General features: G+C 43.4%; 1 protein-coding gene across 1 annotated transcript; it reads right to left on the bottom strand.

Annotated features, from left to right (window-relative positions):
- Positions 1 to 1,197: 1,197 nt before the first annotated feature.
- LOC128453573 (PDZ domain-containing protein 7) lies at positions 1,198 to 17,112 on the bottom strand. Its single transcript, XM_053436545.1, has 16 exons — positions 16,802 to 17,112; positions 14,865 to 15,670; positions 14,337 to 14,474; positions 14,050 to 14,224; positions 13,464 to 13,640; positions 13,224 to 13,371; positions 11,630 to 11,690; positions 10,693 to 11,214; positions 8,750 to 8,905; positions 8,192 to 8,364; positions 7,753 to 7,844; positions 7,561 to 7,652; positions 6,927 to 6,995; positions 5,093 to 5,761; positions 4,687 to 4,787; positions 1,198 to 1,511 (listed from the first exon to the last, which is right to left on the bottom strand). Exons 2-16 carry the CDS (start codon positions 15,052 to 15,054, stop codon positions 1,341 to 1,343), a joined length of 2,934 nt encoding a protein of 977 aa, XP_053292520.1. The 5' UTR covers positions 15,055 to 15,670; positions 16,802 to 17,112; the 3' UTR covers positions 1,198 to 1,340.
- Positions 17,113 to 17,415: the final 303 nt, after the last annotated feature.

The raw sequence follows: 17,415 nt of genomic DNA, 5'->3' as shown, positions 1-17,415 counted from the left end.
GTCAAAGGTCAAGGGAAATGGTGAACTCAAATACCCTCTTTGTATCAAGAATGCTTTATCTTAGGGATGTCTTGTGAAAATCCTTATTGGGAAAAAATGTCACGGCTTACTAATCAGATTTGGGGGGTCAAAGGTCACGATGACCTTATGAGTCATGAAAAAGTGTGTAGGCTGAGGCTGATCTGGTTAATGGAGGCTTACAACAGCCGGTCTGTAATTCTAGCTTTTCCCTGAAACACATGGTGAACAAAGAGCACTGAATCACCGAAGTTTCATCTTAAACCTTTATTTGTATCTCTGGATTGAGACAAGTCACTTATTAAAACCAAGTTTGTCCAGCATTTTATCAACATTTCCCCCCACTGGTCATCTGCAGGAGTAAGGCACTATGCACACTGTAGTCCATGTTATCTCTCTGCTCACATCTCCTCTAGCCTACTTTAATTCAAACTGTGCCACCGACCTCCAAGTCATGCATTTCTCATTGACATGTTTTTCCAACTCCTCCGCATGTCTGCATAAGCTCAGTCCACAGCAGGGTGTAATTAAGCCTCTAAAGTGGCGGATTGCTCCAGAGCACGAGCACTTAGGCCAGAAAAATACAGCACAAAAAATTACTGAGCAGCAATTTGGAATAATCCCCCCCAGACATCCACTAAACCCAAACTATCAGTTTTGACATAATACAGGGGTTTAATCTGGGTATAAATCTACAAATCTCATAACGCAGGCTGGGGTAATCTCCCTCTGGCAGGCCTGCAGGGCTGCTGGAGTCAGATCGTCCAGCTGAAATGTGCAGACCACTGGCTTCACTATCAGACAGAGGTCAGAGGTCAAGGAAAGGTGGTTAAGTGTCAAACAGTGGCACGATTTCAACCGAGGAGGAGTTCATGAACCACACGATCTTATCATGAAAGACCCTTTAGAAAACAGGAAGTTGCTTTTAAACGAAGTTATCATGCGGTGAATTATTTCAGTAAGAATGTTGTACAGGTGCAAAGTCCAGTTTAGGTTATACTTCAAAACAGTATCTTACATTTTATCAAAGTGAAAGTGATTTATTCTGACAAAAAATCAACTGTATCAGTCTTAAAAAATTGCTTCAAGCTTCAACCTTTGTTCGTGACAAATATCTTTGTAGTTCTTGTCACAACTCGGCCTTTAACAGGAGCGATGAGACGACGATGGTGCATCCATTCCTCTCCGCTGGGACCAGAGCTCTACCTGTCTCATATTTTCTCTCGTGCAGTGAATCCTGGAATTTATTCGTTCCCTCAGGAGCTGCAGCATTTGTTGTCCTTCATGCCCGAGTTGCAGTCTGGCTTTGAGGCCCAGAGAGGCTAGTCAGCAGGTCTCCTGGGGCTGCTGGTGGGGCTGCGAGGAAACTTGACCACAAAAACCATCGGATCTTTGGCCTTGTGGCCGAACGCACGGCGAATGACACCCACCGCGTGCTGATGAGTCACCTCCTGCATACTCTCGCCGTCCACGGACAACAGCTCATATCCGGCCTGCAGATGAGAACACGGTTAAATCAGGTAAATCCTTCATGCCAACTCATATTTCACGACTACATATATGTTATCACTTTCCTCTCTTTTTACAACTTTATAGACAGTTGCCATGAATCTGCAGTGATCATGTCCCTTAGCAGGAACCTGATTTATGACACAGAGAATTGGGGCTTTTCTGTTACTCCAGCTTATTCACACTGAAGCCCGTCACTAGTGCACATATAAAGTGTCCCCATCAGCACAAGGCTGGTGAAAACCAGAACACACACTGAGACACACACAGTTAGGAGAGTTGCTCGCTGTTTCCTGCAGGATGTGAGCAGAGAGCAGCGAAGCTTTGGACGCCCAAGGAGAGGGACTTCCTCTGATGTCATCAGCGCTTGCCGAGGATGCACCTGCCTCATGTGCTCAGCCTCAGTGAAGGTTAGCAACACATAACACTGATGCACGCAAGGCTGACAGCCATTGTTATATCTCCACCAATCATGTCTTTTTCCCTTTCCCTTTTCCTTTCCAGTCATTAGACACAAATAGGCGATTTCCCCCCCTTACTCTGTCACAGACTATTCTTTCTATTACAGGTCACATATAGAGAGGTCACATCTGCGCTGCCCTGTGTTTGTCCTGGCAGGTTTTTCTTAAAGCTCATCTGGTGTCCACCAATAACCTTATAGTGTTTTGTGAGAATTGCATCCAAAGATTTAGATCGAATTGGCCAAAGAAGAGATTAAAATGGCTTTTTTCATTTTTGAAAAGTAATTTATTTGAATTAAATAGATCACAACCTAATCTGTCCCATCCTCTTAACGGACATTTCAAGAGCGCTCTAGCCAGTGGACGTCACGATCCAAAAACAACATAGCTGGAAAAAATTACAGTTTGCAAGAAAGGATCAGTGAATCGTTTGTTCATTTTCCATTATAAACAAATCAATCTACTTTATTTAACAAAGCAGAGGAGACACGGTCAGTTGGAATCTCTTAGGTTTAACAACAATCGTGAAATAAACCCTGCTTTCGTGAAAGTGGTAATATTGACTCACACATTTGTTTCTATGCAGGATGATGCAATAAGTACTGAAACAATTTGAACTTAAAGTGGTAGAGAGATGCTGCATAGGCCGTAGAAGAACCTGTCTAATTTTAGTATGAATCCTGTTAAAGGGGCTTAGCCATTTTTTGTTGATTTCATAAAATTTCAGGCATATTTGTGGTGTTGAGATCTGTGAGTTTGTACAGTTTGATGCAGATCCAGATAATTATCCAATTTGATTGTAAGGCAAGGCACGTTTATTTGTATACCAGTTTTGTAAGCCCAGTTTTTTTGTCTGGTAGGATACTGTGGTCGACTTTGTTGAGAAAACCGTCTGTGTTTATGTGGATGTCATTGAAAACCTTAACGAGAGCTGGTCCCAGTCTGTGGTGTGATTGTAATCATCCAAACAGTTGTTTGTTGAGCTGTATTTTGTTTCCTTTATTTAATCCACCCTGTTTATATCAATGAGAGTGGTGGTGAACCAACCAATCAGCATCCCAGCAAGGACTATGGTCCTAGTTATTCTAAACAATTCACATAACACAATGTTAGCAGTTGTGCGATTAAAAAGATCAGTGGTACAAATGAAAAACGGAATCAACCCTTCAACCACATACAGGCCAACAAACCATGATGTCACATCCACTCAGCCTTCACATGCTGCGTTCTTTACTGGGCCCTCTTCCAGAGCCAGTTAAATGCAGGCATATGACACATTAGATACAAGCAGGTGTTGGAGTCTAATGCACAGGACAGAACACATGACCTCACACACACACTCACAAAACAACACTGATTGTCTGTTATCGTGTGTGTGCGAGGGGACAGGATGCATGTTAACACTGGACTGGCCTGGTCTCACTTCCCCTTACAGAGCAGGGGGAGATAGCACTGAGCCACAGAGCAGATTGGAGGGAGCCTATGATGTGATGTGTCAGGTAGAGACAACAGCTGACGTCTTTGTTTATAACCACACGGCTGCAGGGAGAGAAATGTCCCTTCTGTCCACTACTTTGATCCAGACTCAAAAACCTCTACAATGATTAGATGGAATATGAAATGTTGTGGAGTCATTCATGAGCCCTGCAGGATTAATCCTCTGGATTTGGATAACCCCTGATTGTACCTCTAGCGCCACCAGCAGGTGAAGGTTTTCAGTTATCCTGTTTTATATGGTACAGACATCGGTGAGTTTTACCCTGTCCCCTGACTTTTGGTCTAGCGCCACCATGAGGTTGACCTCTGTGGTTTTTAGTGCATGTATTTCCATAGAGAGATTCATGTTCCTCTTACGTGAGCCTTGGTCATTTCAAATCAGTAACTTGTTTTGTTTTTGTTGTCAGAGGTTGAATCTCTCGTTGGTGGGATAGGTACACTGATTTGGCATAGAAGTTACATGAATAATATTTATAAATAAAACATATCTTTGTTATATCTAACTTATTATTTTACTTATATATCCTTATACACACAATCTTTTGCAGAGCTGTGTTGTGTGGCTGCTCTTATTGTTGACTCCAGTACTTGAATGAGCCTGTGGTTAACTGCAGTGAATGTGTGTGTGTATCATGTGTGTTTAAGTGAACCAGGCCAGGATCACAGATGACTGTTAAGTTACTGTGCAGCCAATATATTACCAATACATTAGCAGAGTAGTGCTTGTGTAGTTCATCAATAATGGAAGTGATGGGCAACCTGATCTCTACTCCATCTCGTACCCAGTCCCTGCATCACCGTCAACCTCTCTCTTCTTACTTATAGCAGCAACACGTCATAACCACAGGACACGTGTGTGTGACAGGTCCTTACACTCCAACCAGCACGGACATTTAAAGTGATTTTAAATCAGGGTGTTAGATTGAGAGGAAAGTGCAATCAGGAAAGTCAAAATTGTGATAACATGTTTATCACATTTTCTTTCTGATTTAATCAGATACATAGCGATATTTTCCACAAACTGCTAACAAAACATTCCTGTTTTCTTACATTAAGATTATTATTTATTAATTTGTTGATAAATTCTTAAAAAAGTACAAATAAAACATGGTATCCATCCAGTATTTTGCTTGTGTAATGCTGCCAGCTAACACGCAAACAAAGGCTGATGAAAACATACACTTTTCATATCACTGCTCACCTTCAGAGCCTCATTTGTAGATGCGGCTCCTCCTGGGAAGATTTTCTCAATCTTTATCATGGGCTGGACCCTTGACTCCATACCTCCAGAGATACTAATACCTGAAAACAAACAGGGAACTCATTAGAAACGGAGGGATAGCTTGATAGTACCAGATTCCTATGATCTAACTTATACAGTGTATATTGTCCCTTTTGTCTTTTTCAGCTCATATTATAGCTCCTAATCCCTCTCAGTTAAATAGTCAGTGATGCCCTGACCTCTGCTGGTTAATGAATATCAAGGACTGACAACATTCAAATCTATGGCTTTACAATTGTCACTAGCAAGTTTAAATCTGCTCAAGGACCGAGAAATTCCTTTAAAATACATTCAGTCTACACATCTGTTTCTGTCTCGTGCTCACCCAATGACTGCTTGGCCTTTGAGATGGTCAACGTGCAGATTTCATACTCCTCATGTGGCACAGTGGTTCTTCTTTTCACACCATTCTGAGCAGGTTGATTCACCTGCTGACTTCTCCCTCTGCCTGAGGACGGACTCTTGTCTCTCTGGGGCTCAAACACATCAGCCAGAGGCGTTCTCCCTCTCGGCTGTGAGGGAACATGCACGCTGACCTCAGTGAAGCCCGGCTGCCTGCTCTGCCCCCTGCCATCTACGCTTTCGGGGCTCGCCTCCCTCCTCGCTCTCCCCTGGCCGTTCCTCGCAGGCGACCTCCCTCGCTCAGCAGCCACATCTCCTCGGTCAGATACGGACAGTAAGGAGACCTCATCATACTGCGACGCCCCGTTATCTCGTCTGCTTGGGGAGCGATGGGGTTGGGGCCCACGGTGGGTGCTGTGTGGTGATTCTGTGAGGAGGGAGCTGTGGGTGGGTGAGGGGCTCAGGGAGCGGGAACGTACAGAGGAGGAAGCATAGCTGTCCACAGGTACGTCCAACAAGGGGGTGAAGAGACGTGATGGAGGCAGAATTCCTGACGGCTGTCCAGGCAAACGCAGACGCTCCAACTCCTCAATCAACTGACTCTCTCCCAGTGGGTCCTGAAACGGCTGGAGGTGGAACCCACCACGGTAGTCTGTACAAACATAAAAACTGTTGGTTTCACTATAACTTGAAGGTTGTAGACAGATGTTGAACATCTGTGGAGCATCTGCACATGAACGCAGTGACATGAGGAATATTCAGACTCAAAAGAATACTATACTGTTTTATCACTGCTCTTCTACAGCATAGTCAGACTCATGATGGACAGTTTAAACATCTCAATCAATCTAGAAAAAAATGATATTGTCCTTTTTATTCCGTACATTCCGTGCCAAAACATTACCCACAATGCAACTCAATCCCAACATCTGCTTATACTGACATGAGTCTTGTCACCCATTGACTTTATATAAAGATGGACGGCATGCCTGCGCCCCAAAAGTGAAGCCACAGCTTCATTTCTGGATAGTCTTGTTCTCATCAGAACATCTTGCACCTGTCACTTTGAGTAGGTGGAACTACATATGGTTGAATGTGGGTTTTACTGAAACAATAGAAATGGAACTGAGCATCAAACTGAATTTCAGTGAAGCATAATTCTGCCTGTTTCCTCAGGACTAACTAAACTATTTGGTGATAATTCAATATTTCATTAAGAAGTAAGAGTCAGATATACAAGGTCACTCACCTCTAAACACTGACACCACACTGTCAGCTTCCCTCTCATTTCATAACGCTGACCCTTTGACCCCTAACCTGTGCCCTCAGAAAGTGAGCTGGCTTCCGTCGGCCTAAATTAAGACTCTATTGATTGTGTCTCAATGACTCTTGAATGAGGAAAAACGCTGGGAGCATCTCTGTATTGTTGAAGTGTCACACCACACAGGTCTCAGTCCTTTTCAGTCGCCCACAGAGATGTAACACAAGCCTCTTCTTCAGCGCAGGCACAGGAAACCTGAGATATTGTGCGCATACTAATGTGTGTGTGTGTTTACATGTGTTTCATATGAGTTCGGTAGGTGGGTACACCAGGGACAGGAACTCTTGACGAGTTTGACGCAGGTATGAGGAAAGGAGGGATTTGAGGAATGAAAAATAAGAGCTGGAGAGGAAAGACACAATGGGTGAGAGTTTTAAGCCCCTTCTGGGTCTCATGTTCCCTCAGGGGTCGGAGAAAAGCCACCAACTAGACAGAGAGAGAGAGTGAGAAGAAAGATGTGATGTCTGGAAAGAGAACCGGTGGAAAGAAGGTGTACCTGGGATTGGGGTGATGAGGTGACGGCGAGGGGTTCCTCTGCGAGGGGAGCGCAGAGCAGGAGATCGTACTGAGAGGAAATAAACAACCAGACACTCATCAATGTCTTACCATAAATGTCTTTTCTTTTTGTGTAATTTATTTTACTCTAACTTGATTTCTTTCTCTTTTATTTATTTTATGCCTTTCCACTGGAGATAGGGGAGAAGTGTTCCCATCACTTTCCAGAGAGAGAAGATATGAGCTGATAAAACGACAGTGAACTTTATGAGCTGCAGTAAGTAACTTCCTTTGCCTTGAATTTTGCCTCTCAGACTTTTTAAACTGTCAACCTCGAGGCAGCTTGCAGGCAAAACTCAGGGAATCTGGAGAACAATCACATCATTTTAAAGTAAGAAATGACATTAAGACACTGAGTGCAATTTTTATTTCAGTCATTAGACTACTATTAGGCTACCACTTTTACAGTAATGAATTGTGCATTATCTCTAATATTAACTTGAAAACCTTTTTCTTTTAAAGAATCTGACTCCTACTTTCTTCTGAATAGAAACCTACACTCTCACTTTCATGCAAACCTAATCTACATGAATTAAAACCTGTGTAAGTGTTGTGAAGTGCGTTCCTGTTCTTACTCGAGCGACTCTTGAGAATGTCATACGCCTCCAGCTCAAAGGGAAGGACTATGCTGTCAAACCGATCCAATTTAGTCGTCGGTATCAGCATCCTGCAGACGATGATCACAGTCAGTCATTGACACATACTTGTACAGTATGTACACGTGTAAAAAATAGCATTATATTATACCAATGCTTTGTGTATCCCACCTTATTTCTCTGAAAAGTAGCAGTTTCTCTGGCCTGTCCAAGATTGCCAAAAGAGGACGTACCAAGTCTTCAATCATATTGTCGGTCAAAAACTGTGGAACAGACGAGATTGGTCAACTAATGAGAGGAGAAGAATATGGAGAGACCAACTACAGAGTTGTAAACTCTGCCTCTCGACTCGATACCCTCTGCAGCTGAGGAGGACCGGCAGTAGAGAGACAAGCGGATCAGATGACAGCTGATATTTGATCCTAAGCATAAATGACAGCTCGAATCTGTCTCTTGTCTGAGCCGCTGCCAGACACACCTGTCACCGAAAGGGGACTTAGCAACAAAAGGGACTATACTGCACACTTGAGCCTTCAAGTAGGGATTTTCCATTCACATGTGAGAGCACCACTGACGTGTGAGAGATGGTCATTTCAGATCGGGAACTCACGCGATGACAGTGTCTCATCACGGCAGCCACCTCGTCCTGGCTGAGCAGCCTCTTTGCCACGTCCTCCACGTGATGCAGGGTCTCAGGCCGGGGCAGCGGGCTGGTGTCTTTAACCCCAGCTCGGGACTCCCTCGGTGAGGTCAATATCTGGAGAGGACGGCCCCGCTCTTTACCTGAGGAAGGGAATCATTACCTTTACACAAATGGTCACTCATTTGAAGAGCACCACTTAGGCACCCAGGCAACATCAGCATATTCTTTTAAATCTCTTCTTCAGACTCATTTTTATCGTACGGCTTAATTTTTGTTGTTATCTTTAAATTAAGACGTAATTGTAAAGCACTAGTGAATAAAGTTATTATTATTATTATGGCCAGAACTGTACCCCCAGAAATGATCAAAAAGCTCATCAGAACCACTAAAGCCAGAACTATAATGTGAAATGTAACACTGTATAATTTATACTGGTTTCAAACCTCTGAAACAGAGACATTTAGCTATATTTAATAAGATGCAGAACATGTGCCGGTGAAGAATGTCTTGTGACCACAGCCTCACCTTTGTCAGCTCCCTGGGATAGGGACCTGGAGCGACTCTTGTCTTTACGCTCTCTCTTAAATAACAGGTTGACAAAGGTTTTGGAGCGCTGCAGGCTTGTTTTACCCTCTCCCGAGCTCTTCTCCTTCTTCTGCTTCTTCTTCTTCTGCCTGTCCTCTAAAGGGAGAAAGTGAAGTCCCTCTAAATCAGAGTATGTATTTTCTAACATTTCTAGGACTGCAGAGCAGCACTGAGCGGTCCCGAGCACATGCATTTTGAAGCGTTGCATGCGTTTTGCCTTTTGTCTGAAAAAAATAAATAATGACTGAGGAAATATTGACACATAGAGCTGTTCATTAAAATGCACAGTGGAGTTATGACAACATCGTCTCCTTTGGCGAAGGATGAACCTTCGCCGTACCTCAATGTTTACACGGTTTGAGGAAATGTCCTAATTCTGAGAGAGAGAGAGAGAGAGAGAGAAGTCACCTTTGCAAGACATAAATATGATTTGTGAGGCCGCCATTGCCATGACCTTTGATCTCCAACATGGTCAGTTAATGGTCAGGAGTCTAAATTAACATTTGTACCACATTTAACCACATAAAGCGCCTTCTGAAAAGAATATCCCTCCATACATCCATGAGGCAAAAAAGGGTTTAATCCACATTCTAATCAGATCATTCTTTGTTCCAAGTCAATGTTTGTGCCGGATGTAATGAAACTCCCCGGGTGTTCGCATTGTGTCACGTTCACATGAACATGGGATCACTGTGACATTGACCTTCGAACAAACAAACAACTGAAAATATAATGTCTCCAACTACTGGTTGTTTCTGGCTTTACAAAAAAATGCCAACTATTTATTTTACTTATTATATAATTAACTTACTAATTTAGAGCAGGCAGTTGCATGTTATCTTTGGTTCAATTAATCGTGTTTGTACTTAAGAATAGCCCATTCTGCATATGTTGAAAAGAAAACACAATCCATTAGGCTTTAGACGGCTCCATGCTCAACAGGTGGCCAGTAACACTGGTGATAGACACTCTCCGCTACCAGTTTAAACTCTTCATTTCTCTTCCAGTCAGCCCCTCTGTTCACAGCAGTAAATCTGCCACTGTGGAAAGTAACATAGTAACACTGATGAATTGCAGCTACACCAACCTGAACGCACACCCCACATCCATTTGGAGCATTACAGTGAAGTGCTCCGGCTTATGTAACAAACGTCCAATCAGCCCTGGGCTCTGCCCCAAGCCTCCGCCAGGTCCTGGAGGTATGAATGAGCTGGATAAATTGAAAAGGAAAAGCTAATAACTCCCCCCCCCCCCCCCCCCCGCCAAGGCTTGGATGAATAATTCTCCGTATGCTTGTTCTTATTTATTTCTCACAGAGGCACAACGAGTGAGAGTAAAGGTCGGTGATTAATCATGAGTCTGTGTTATCTTTATGCTCCTGGACAGGTTCAGTCTGGAGCTTAAATCATCCGTCTGGAGTCTGGATGTTCTTCTTTACTTTATGGAGGGATGGAGGAATGAGGGGTCTTCAAATCTTCTGATGTCCTGCAGAAAGATCTGTGAAGGGTTTTTGACGGCGGATCTCATCAAGTGAATGAAGGTGGTGTCACAACAACTGAACCTGACTGGCTGCAATATCCACAGTGCTGTGATCCTTGAGAGGCTGATTTGTCAACTGTGATGTAGAATACTCCACAACACAGTGGAGTATAGCGTGACTGATACTGGACACAAAGGAGTTTATAAAATCTGCTAGGGAAGCATCGGCCTATACTGATGATACTAATAATAAACTATTTTTATTATTGAAGAGGGAGCTTAATTTTGTTATCTATAAGAATGTGTCCAAGATCTCTTCTTGACCTTTGCAAACTCGTCATTGTTCTCCATCAGACTATATCATAAAGACACTGTTTTTAAATAAGTAAGTCTTCAGGTCTCACCTGACTCAGTGATGTGGCTCTGGGAACGTCTGATGGGTTTCCTTGGTCTGCTCAGGGCCATCAAAGCCGCCGTCTTAGGTGAGTCTACTTCCTGGTCCCCACTCGACATCATCCTCGTCCGTCCCCGCCCTTCTTCCCCAGCTCCTCCCATCTCCCTCGGCCCTTCCCCTATCCCACGTATGACGGTGTCCTTCAGCAGCACTGTGGCACCTACACTCCGGCTGGTTTCTGTCCCCTCCAGCCTGTCGGGGTACGATCCGTTATGGGAGCGGTGGTCCGTGTAGTTCGGAGGGTTGGGGTCAGTTTGCATGGCAGTGTCAGCAGTTTGTTCTGCACTGCTTGGATGACGGGAGCGGTCCTCTGTGGAGATGGCCACATCTACCATGTCCAGGCCAAAGACGGGAGGGAAAAGGACCTGGGAGAGACCACTGAGGGAGCTGAGAGGGGTGCTGGAGGACAGCGAGGACACAGAGGAGTTGGAGTCTGAACCCTGAGGGAATGTTGAAGGGCCTCCGTTGGCCACTGTAGAAAACAATCCATACTTGAATAAGTACTGTGTGATTACAATACCCTCTGAAACTCTCCAGATGCTACAACAACACACAAATGCACTCAGAAGCGCCTTCATTTCCTTATTTTACACAGTGTGCTTTGTTTGGATTAAACCCTGTCTGCCCTCTGTTAATCCTCCGAGAGACAGAACTACAACCTACAAAATGACTCAGCATCTTGACCCACATATGAGGTTGTGCTCTGTTCCAGATGACTGACGAGCACTCAAGATCACTGAATTAATCCCTGTCTATTCTCAGAAGTGCTCGTATCGCAGTGGACCACAAAGAGTTTAAATATAAACTGAATGGCTGACCCCACTCTCCAAGGAGAGTACATATACACGTATTTTGTGATAAACACACTTTCGGAACAGTCACCATACATTTGTCGAGCCAGCCGTATTCTGCCACCATCTCCTTGTACGCAGGGTATCGGCCAGCTTCCTGTTGAAGTGCAAAAACACGAAATCATCAGCATGAAATATTTGAACGCCAACGTCATCAGACTAGAAACACAACAAGTTAACCAGCATCTCAATTGTACATTTTAATACTGTAGCTTTAAGCTCCTTGTGGGACACAGATATCAGCATTGTCCAAATTCACAATCAGTGACTATTGACGCTATTGACAAATTCATATTTGTTATCTTCAGAGTACATCCAGAAGAATTTTAATACTTTGACACAAGAGTACTTAATTGTTGCGATATTTTACTCAAAACCTCACATCAACCTCATGGTGGCCCTTGAAGAACATCAAGAGATCATCAATGTCAGTAGGTTTAACCCTCTGGATGCAATGAGGTCAATATAAAATCTAAAAGGAATCCATGCAGCAGTTGTTAAGATATTGAAGTTACGACCAAAGTGGTGGATTGACATGAAGACTGATGTTTCCATCCATGAATAAGGATGCAAGGATTTGTCATAGAGCATGTTGCACTCAATGTTCATTGCTTTGCTAATTTGTTAAAACGAATCCTTACAATAGAGTAAGAGTGAGAGTGTGTTAATAAAACTAACCCTGGCTCACTATATGTGACTCTAACCCATAATGTGTCTATGACAGGAGAGAAGGAAGACATGAAATTTGGCTTTCTGTTGATTATAACCTGATCCCTGACTGCCTTTGAATAATGAACGTCGTCCCTGGCTGTTTTTCACACGTGGAACCTGAGATCAGAGGAGTAAAATGAGCGCGCAGCAAAGTTAGATAGCTAAGAGCGCACACACAACACAACACACATGTGCCCATTGATACACACAAACATACACACATGATTCCTTTTAAATGACACAGGTTAAGTGACGTGATCTTGCACACCCACATGCACACAGACCCATAAGGAATTCAAGGGCCGTGAGCCAGCTGTCTGCTCTGATGGGCATATTCATTCTGTCCACTCTTGAGAAGAGCTGGTGTTATTTAACAGGCTGAGTCATTTATTATTGTGTCATGCTACTCAAAGTACCTAATCAACTGTTATGTTTAAACCTGAGTGGATGAATACTGCTTCTTTGCAACGCTGCATCACATATTTCAGATCAGACATAAACCTGCATTAAATCATTTTTACAAGCTGTAAAAACATTGACATATTATTACCTTGTTAGTTTGGCTAAGATGTTGATGCTCATTAATCAAACAGATATTTAGCAACATCAGCGTTCATGTGGAGTTTGTTTCTGACAACAAGATGTGCAAGATTCACTTTCCTTTAAGAAACCTTTTGCTCTCAACCAGCCTCTGGTGCATGCTGGTCTACGATGTTAAACAACTAGCTGCTAAACTTGTGTGTTTGCGTTTTAGTAGTGAGCAGGTAGTGCTCCCTCAGAAAACGTATTGAAATCCGAAACAATGAGCCCAAAGAGGCAAAAACTTGTCATCGAGCATTTTGTCTGCTACAAACATGAATCTCTTGATTACCCCAGCTTTAAACCTGACCTCAAGTTTATCTGTAAAATTGTTCCTCACCCTGATGGTCAACATCACATGGGTGTGGCTCTTCAGGACCTCGACTGCATTGCTGTGGGTGATGTCTTCAAAGCTCACCCCGTTGGCCGCAAGGATTTGATCGCCCATTTTGATGCCATGCTGCTCTGCGAGCCCACCTGGGTCCAACCTGCAGAGAAAATACAAGAACTTGGGCTCCAATAAACGAAGAATCAACCAGCTCGATCTGTCCGATGTTGATTGTCACTTCAAGTCTCATACTTAGAGACGTAAATCCCCAGTCCGAACTCTTTGCCTCCTCTGATGTTGAAGCCCAGACAGTAGTCGTCTGACGTGGTGAAGAGATGTACGATCCTGCGGAGGGCGCTGTCCGAACTGGCATCTGATGGTGTACGGCCGCTTTCCTCCACCACCATCCGCCGGTGAATCAGATCCACCCTTTGGAAGAGGGAACACATACATACACACTAGAAGACATTCAACTAAACAAATTTCTCTTTCTCCACTGAACTCAGGCCTGTCAGTGCTGGTTGATCAAATAGCCATAAAGGTCAGAGCGGTAATCCATCCACTGCTGCTACATGAAACCAAGATACAGTATATCCCAAAAGAAAGACAACCAGAGTGACCTATGGTCAAGTGACAAGACTACACAAAACAAAAGCCATGCAAAGGCCAGTGCTGCTTACAACAAGGTTGTACATTGTACAATGCATATTCATATTTTCTTAATCTATTTGGTTAAGCTGTGAAATTAAATGTGTGCTGTAAATATTCAATGGTAGATTAGAATAATTAGTCTTTTCCTCATTGACAAAGCCTGAGCCTCTGAGGTGTGTGTCCTCACCATGTGGTCTTCTCCTTGGAGTAGCGGATGCCGGGGATCTTTCCAACCCGTCTCACCACCATCCTCAGCCGGTTGTTGCCCGTCAGGACCTTCACAGCGCTGCTCATGGTGATGCTCTCCAAGCTGACAGCGTTCACCTCCACCACCTTATCGCCCACAGTCAGCCCAGCCTCCGCTGCACACACAAGGTGGAACCATAGGGTGGAACTCAGGATGGCACACAGGAGTAAAGGTCTCGTGTACACAACATGCCCACGAAAACCAACATAACCACACGTCCTCCAAACCTGCAGAGCTGTCATCCTCCACCTTGCTGACAAATATACCAAGTCCATGTTCAGAGCCGCCGCGGACACTGAAACCCAGACGCCCATCAGGACTCTTGTCTACTGTCACTGTGTGAATGTCTTCACTTTCATCACCTCCTGCAAACACAAAAACACACACACACAAGCATACCTGTGTCTACAATAAGGTTTGAACATTTTACACTGAATAAAAATATAATCATATGCAGAAAACAATACTAAACAATTTCTAAACAATTTCTAAACAATAGAAAATGTATAATTTTTTAAGGAGTAATACAAAAGTGCAATTTAATATACTTGGTCAAAGTGGGGCTAATTTTAACCACGGAAATGTGCTGTTGGGTAGTTCATATTATTTTCCATCAATTAAATAATTTATTGACAAAACTTCTCAGCTCTAGTATCTACAGTGTATTGTAGCATTAAATATTGGCGTGTTCTTAACTCTGCCAGCGGTGCTGCGTGTGTTACCAAGGCAACAGAGGACCATGATCATGTCCTCACCATCAACAGGTGCGTTGATGAGAATGACCCGGCCCATTGGCGAGGACGACCTGCGTCTGTGGCGCCGCTGTTTCTTCTTGTAGCGCGTGTTGCTGTGGGAACACCCCGCCTGGCCTCCATTGTTGAAGTGGGGGTTCCCGCCTCCGTTTGTCATCTCCCTCCCTCCAGGGGGGTGAGCGGAGTGAGCCATGCTATGTATCTGCCGATTCTTCCTTTCGTCATCCAGACAGGAGGATGTCTGTGGTCAGCTGCCAGGAGGGAAGAGGTGCAGCCTGGGATTTGGGGGAAGGACGTGGTCCACAGGTGTTGTAGGGAACTGGACTTGTTTGAAACTGCTGGTCCAAAGTGGATGATGTAGTGATAATAAATTACTTGCTTTTCACTGAAAAGCCAGTTTACAGAGGTGTGGGCAACTCACCTTCATTGAAAACAGTTTAAAACCGTAAATAAGGCTTTAGAAGAAGAAAATGTGACATAGAAGAGGTAGGATTTAAAATATTTCCACACATCTGAATGAACGAAGTATAAATCCATTGGAAAATGATCGCAAAAAAATAATACTCTGTCTGAACAATGGACTCTGGATTTCCAATTTTCTCACTCCTGGATGGAATCCTAATTTTCTTAATAGTTTAGTCATGTTGTTGTAATCCACAAGAGTCCTTTGTAGCTCTGAATTCATCTCCACAGAGTCCACGGTGCGTGGCTGTTCTCCACTGCGCCAGCTGAGCGGCTGCAGGCCTCTCTGAAGAGGAGTCAGCGGTGCATGGTGATTCCCCTTGGGTCATGTTTAATTAAACGGATATCTGTAGTGAGAAGAATAAGCAATATGTGGTCAGAAGTTTGAGATGGGAGAATGCAACTCTCTCGCTGTGAAACAGGTGTGACCTTTAACCCGGGATCTTTAAAAAATGTGCTAGTCGTTCAACCTGTAGCTTTTTATAACCAGTAATAAAAACTATTACTGGCTTCTACCACACTCCACAAGTGCTTTCATCTATTTATGTGGTGTAAACTAAACTAAACTATCTTTTTAACAATGTACTGTTTGTCCACTTATCTTCAGGCTACAGGCAAAACACATTTACTCTGGTATAACAACTTTATTTGACTTCTTGTTTCTATTCAATAATGGCACAGTTGTAATATTATATAGTACATCACATTCAAAAGCATTTGTTCATTAGGTGCACCTTGCTGAAAATTATCCTGTCTAAACAACAATCCTTTGGAGGGTGTTGTTTGTGCTTCTGTTGAACTGTGTCATGCCAACGGGTGTTTCTATTATTTTGTCTTTGTACTAGGATAAATTCTGCAATCCATAAAGTCTTTAACTGTCAAATGTTGTGTATTCTACACATGGACTTTGGTCCAGATGTCGTGCACTCCTGTTTTGGGAGGTAGCCATTCAAAGAGTACATTGGAGGGGTCTGAAACTGAAACTATGAATCAAAGAGAGCTAAAGATGAATAAAATGATGGAGGAGGATATTAGATGAGAACACAAAACATACTATTGTTAATGGCTTGTAATATAAAATAAATGGTAAATATGAATTGTTTATTACAGCTTATAAAGGCTGTATAAATGGTCCCCTAGCAGACAGTGGGGCTGAGAATAAACCTTCCCTTCCTGAAAACACCTGTTGTTCCCTCACCTTTCTATCAGTCAACACCATGGACAGCGACTCAGATAGTGTAGACTTCACAATCAACTGAAAATGTTTCTGTTTATTATTATGAATTCATCCGCAGTAACTAACCATAACTAACTAACTTAACCTCTGGATCACCTGTAGATGACATCTGCCTCCGTGTTAAACTGTAACATGAACACAGTCTAAACTTTTTCCTGTGATACATTAAACTGTTAAACATTAGATGAATATAAGTATCCTGACATTGCGTTGTGAAGTGTAAGAGAGCGGTGCCTTTTACCTGTTATGTCCGTGTTTTGCCGGACGAGCTCGGGGGCAGAGACGCTTCAGTGACACCTCCGGAGTATTAGCGTCACCTCATTTGTTCTCCGGGAGACCATTATTGTCTTAAGAGCTGTAAGCCTTTTACACAAAGCCCCTGCAGCTGTACAGCCATTAGCGCCGCACCGATGACGACTGAGTGCACTAATTGCACAACATTACACAAACACGGGCTCGGGTCTGCGGCCGCTTGTCCTCAGGTAAACCTGACTGATCACCTGCTGATGAAGTCCATGTTTGTGCAGTGAAACTCCAGAGAGGTGGAGGTGGAGGTGGAGAAAGCTGAGCTGACCGTCTCCACCCTGAAGGCCACACAGATGAGTAAACAACCCCACCCGGTGGTCAGGGATGTCACGTCGGGTCTTTGTCTCATTTGAAACTCAGTCTGGAACAAAAGTATTATTTTCGGCTAGTTGATTAACACAATAAATCCAGTCCATTATTAATACATCAAAGTTTGAACAGAGTTTTCACATGTCAGCAATTGTTAAACCATTCCAAATACAAGTCAAAATAACCTTCAAAACAATTAAAAGAATAAAAATAAACAGAACAAATGAGTAAATATGATAA

The sequence above is a fragment of the Pleuronectes platessa genome, chromosome 12 (assembly GCF_947347685.1).
Source record: "Pleuronectes platessa chromosome 12, fPlePla1.1, whole genome shotgun sequence".
Taxonomy (NCBI): domain Eukaryota; kingdom Metazoa; phylum Chordata; class Actinopteri; order Pleuronectiformes; family Pleuronectidae; genus Pleuronectes; species Pleuronectes platessa.
This window is presented reverse-complemented; position numbering and strand designations above follow the sequence as displayed.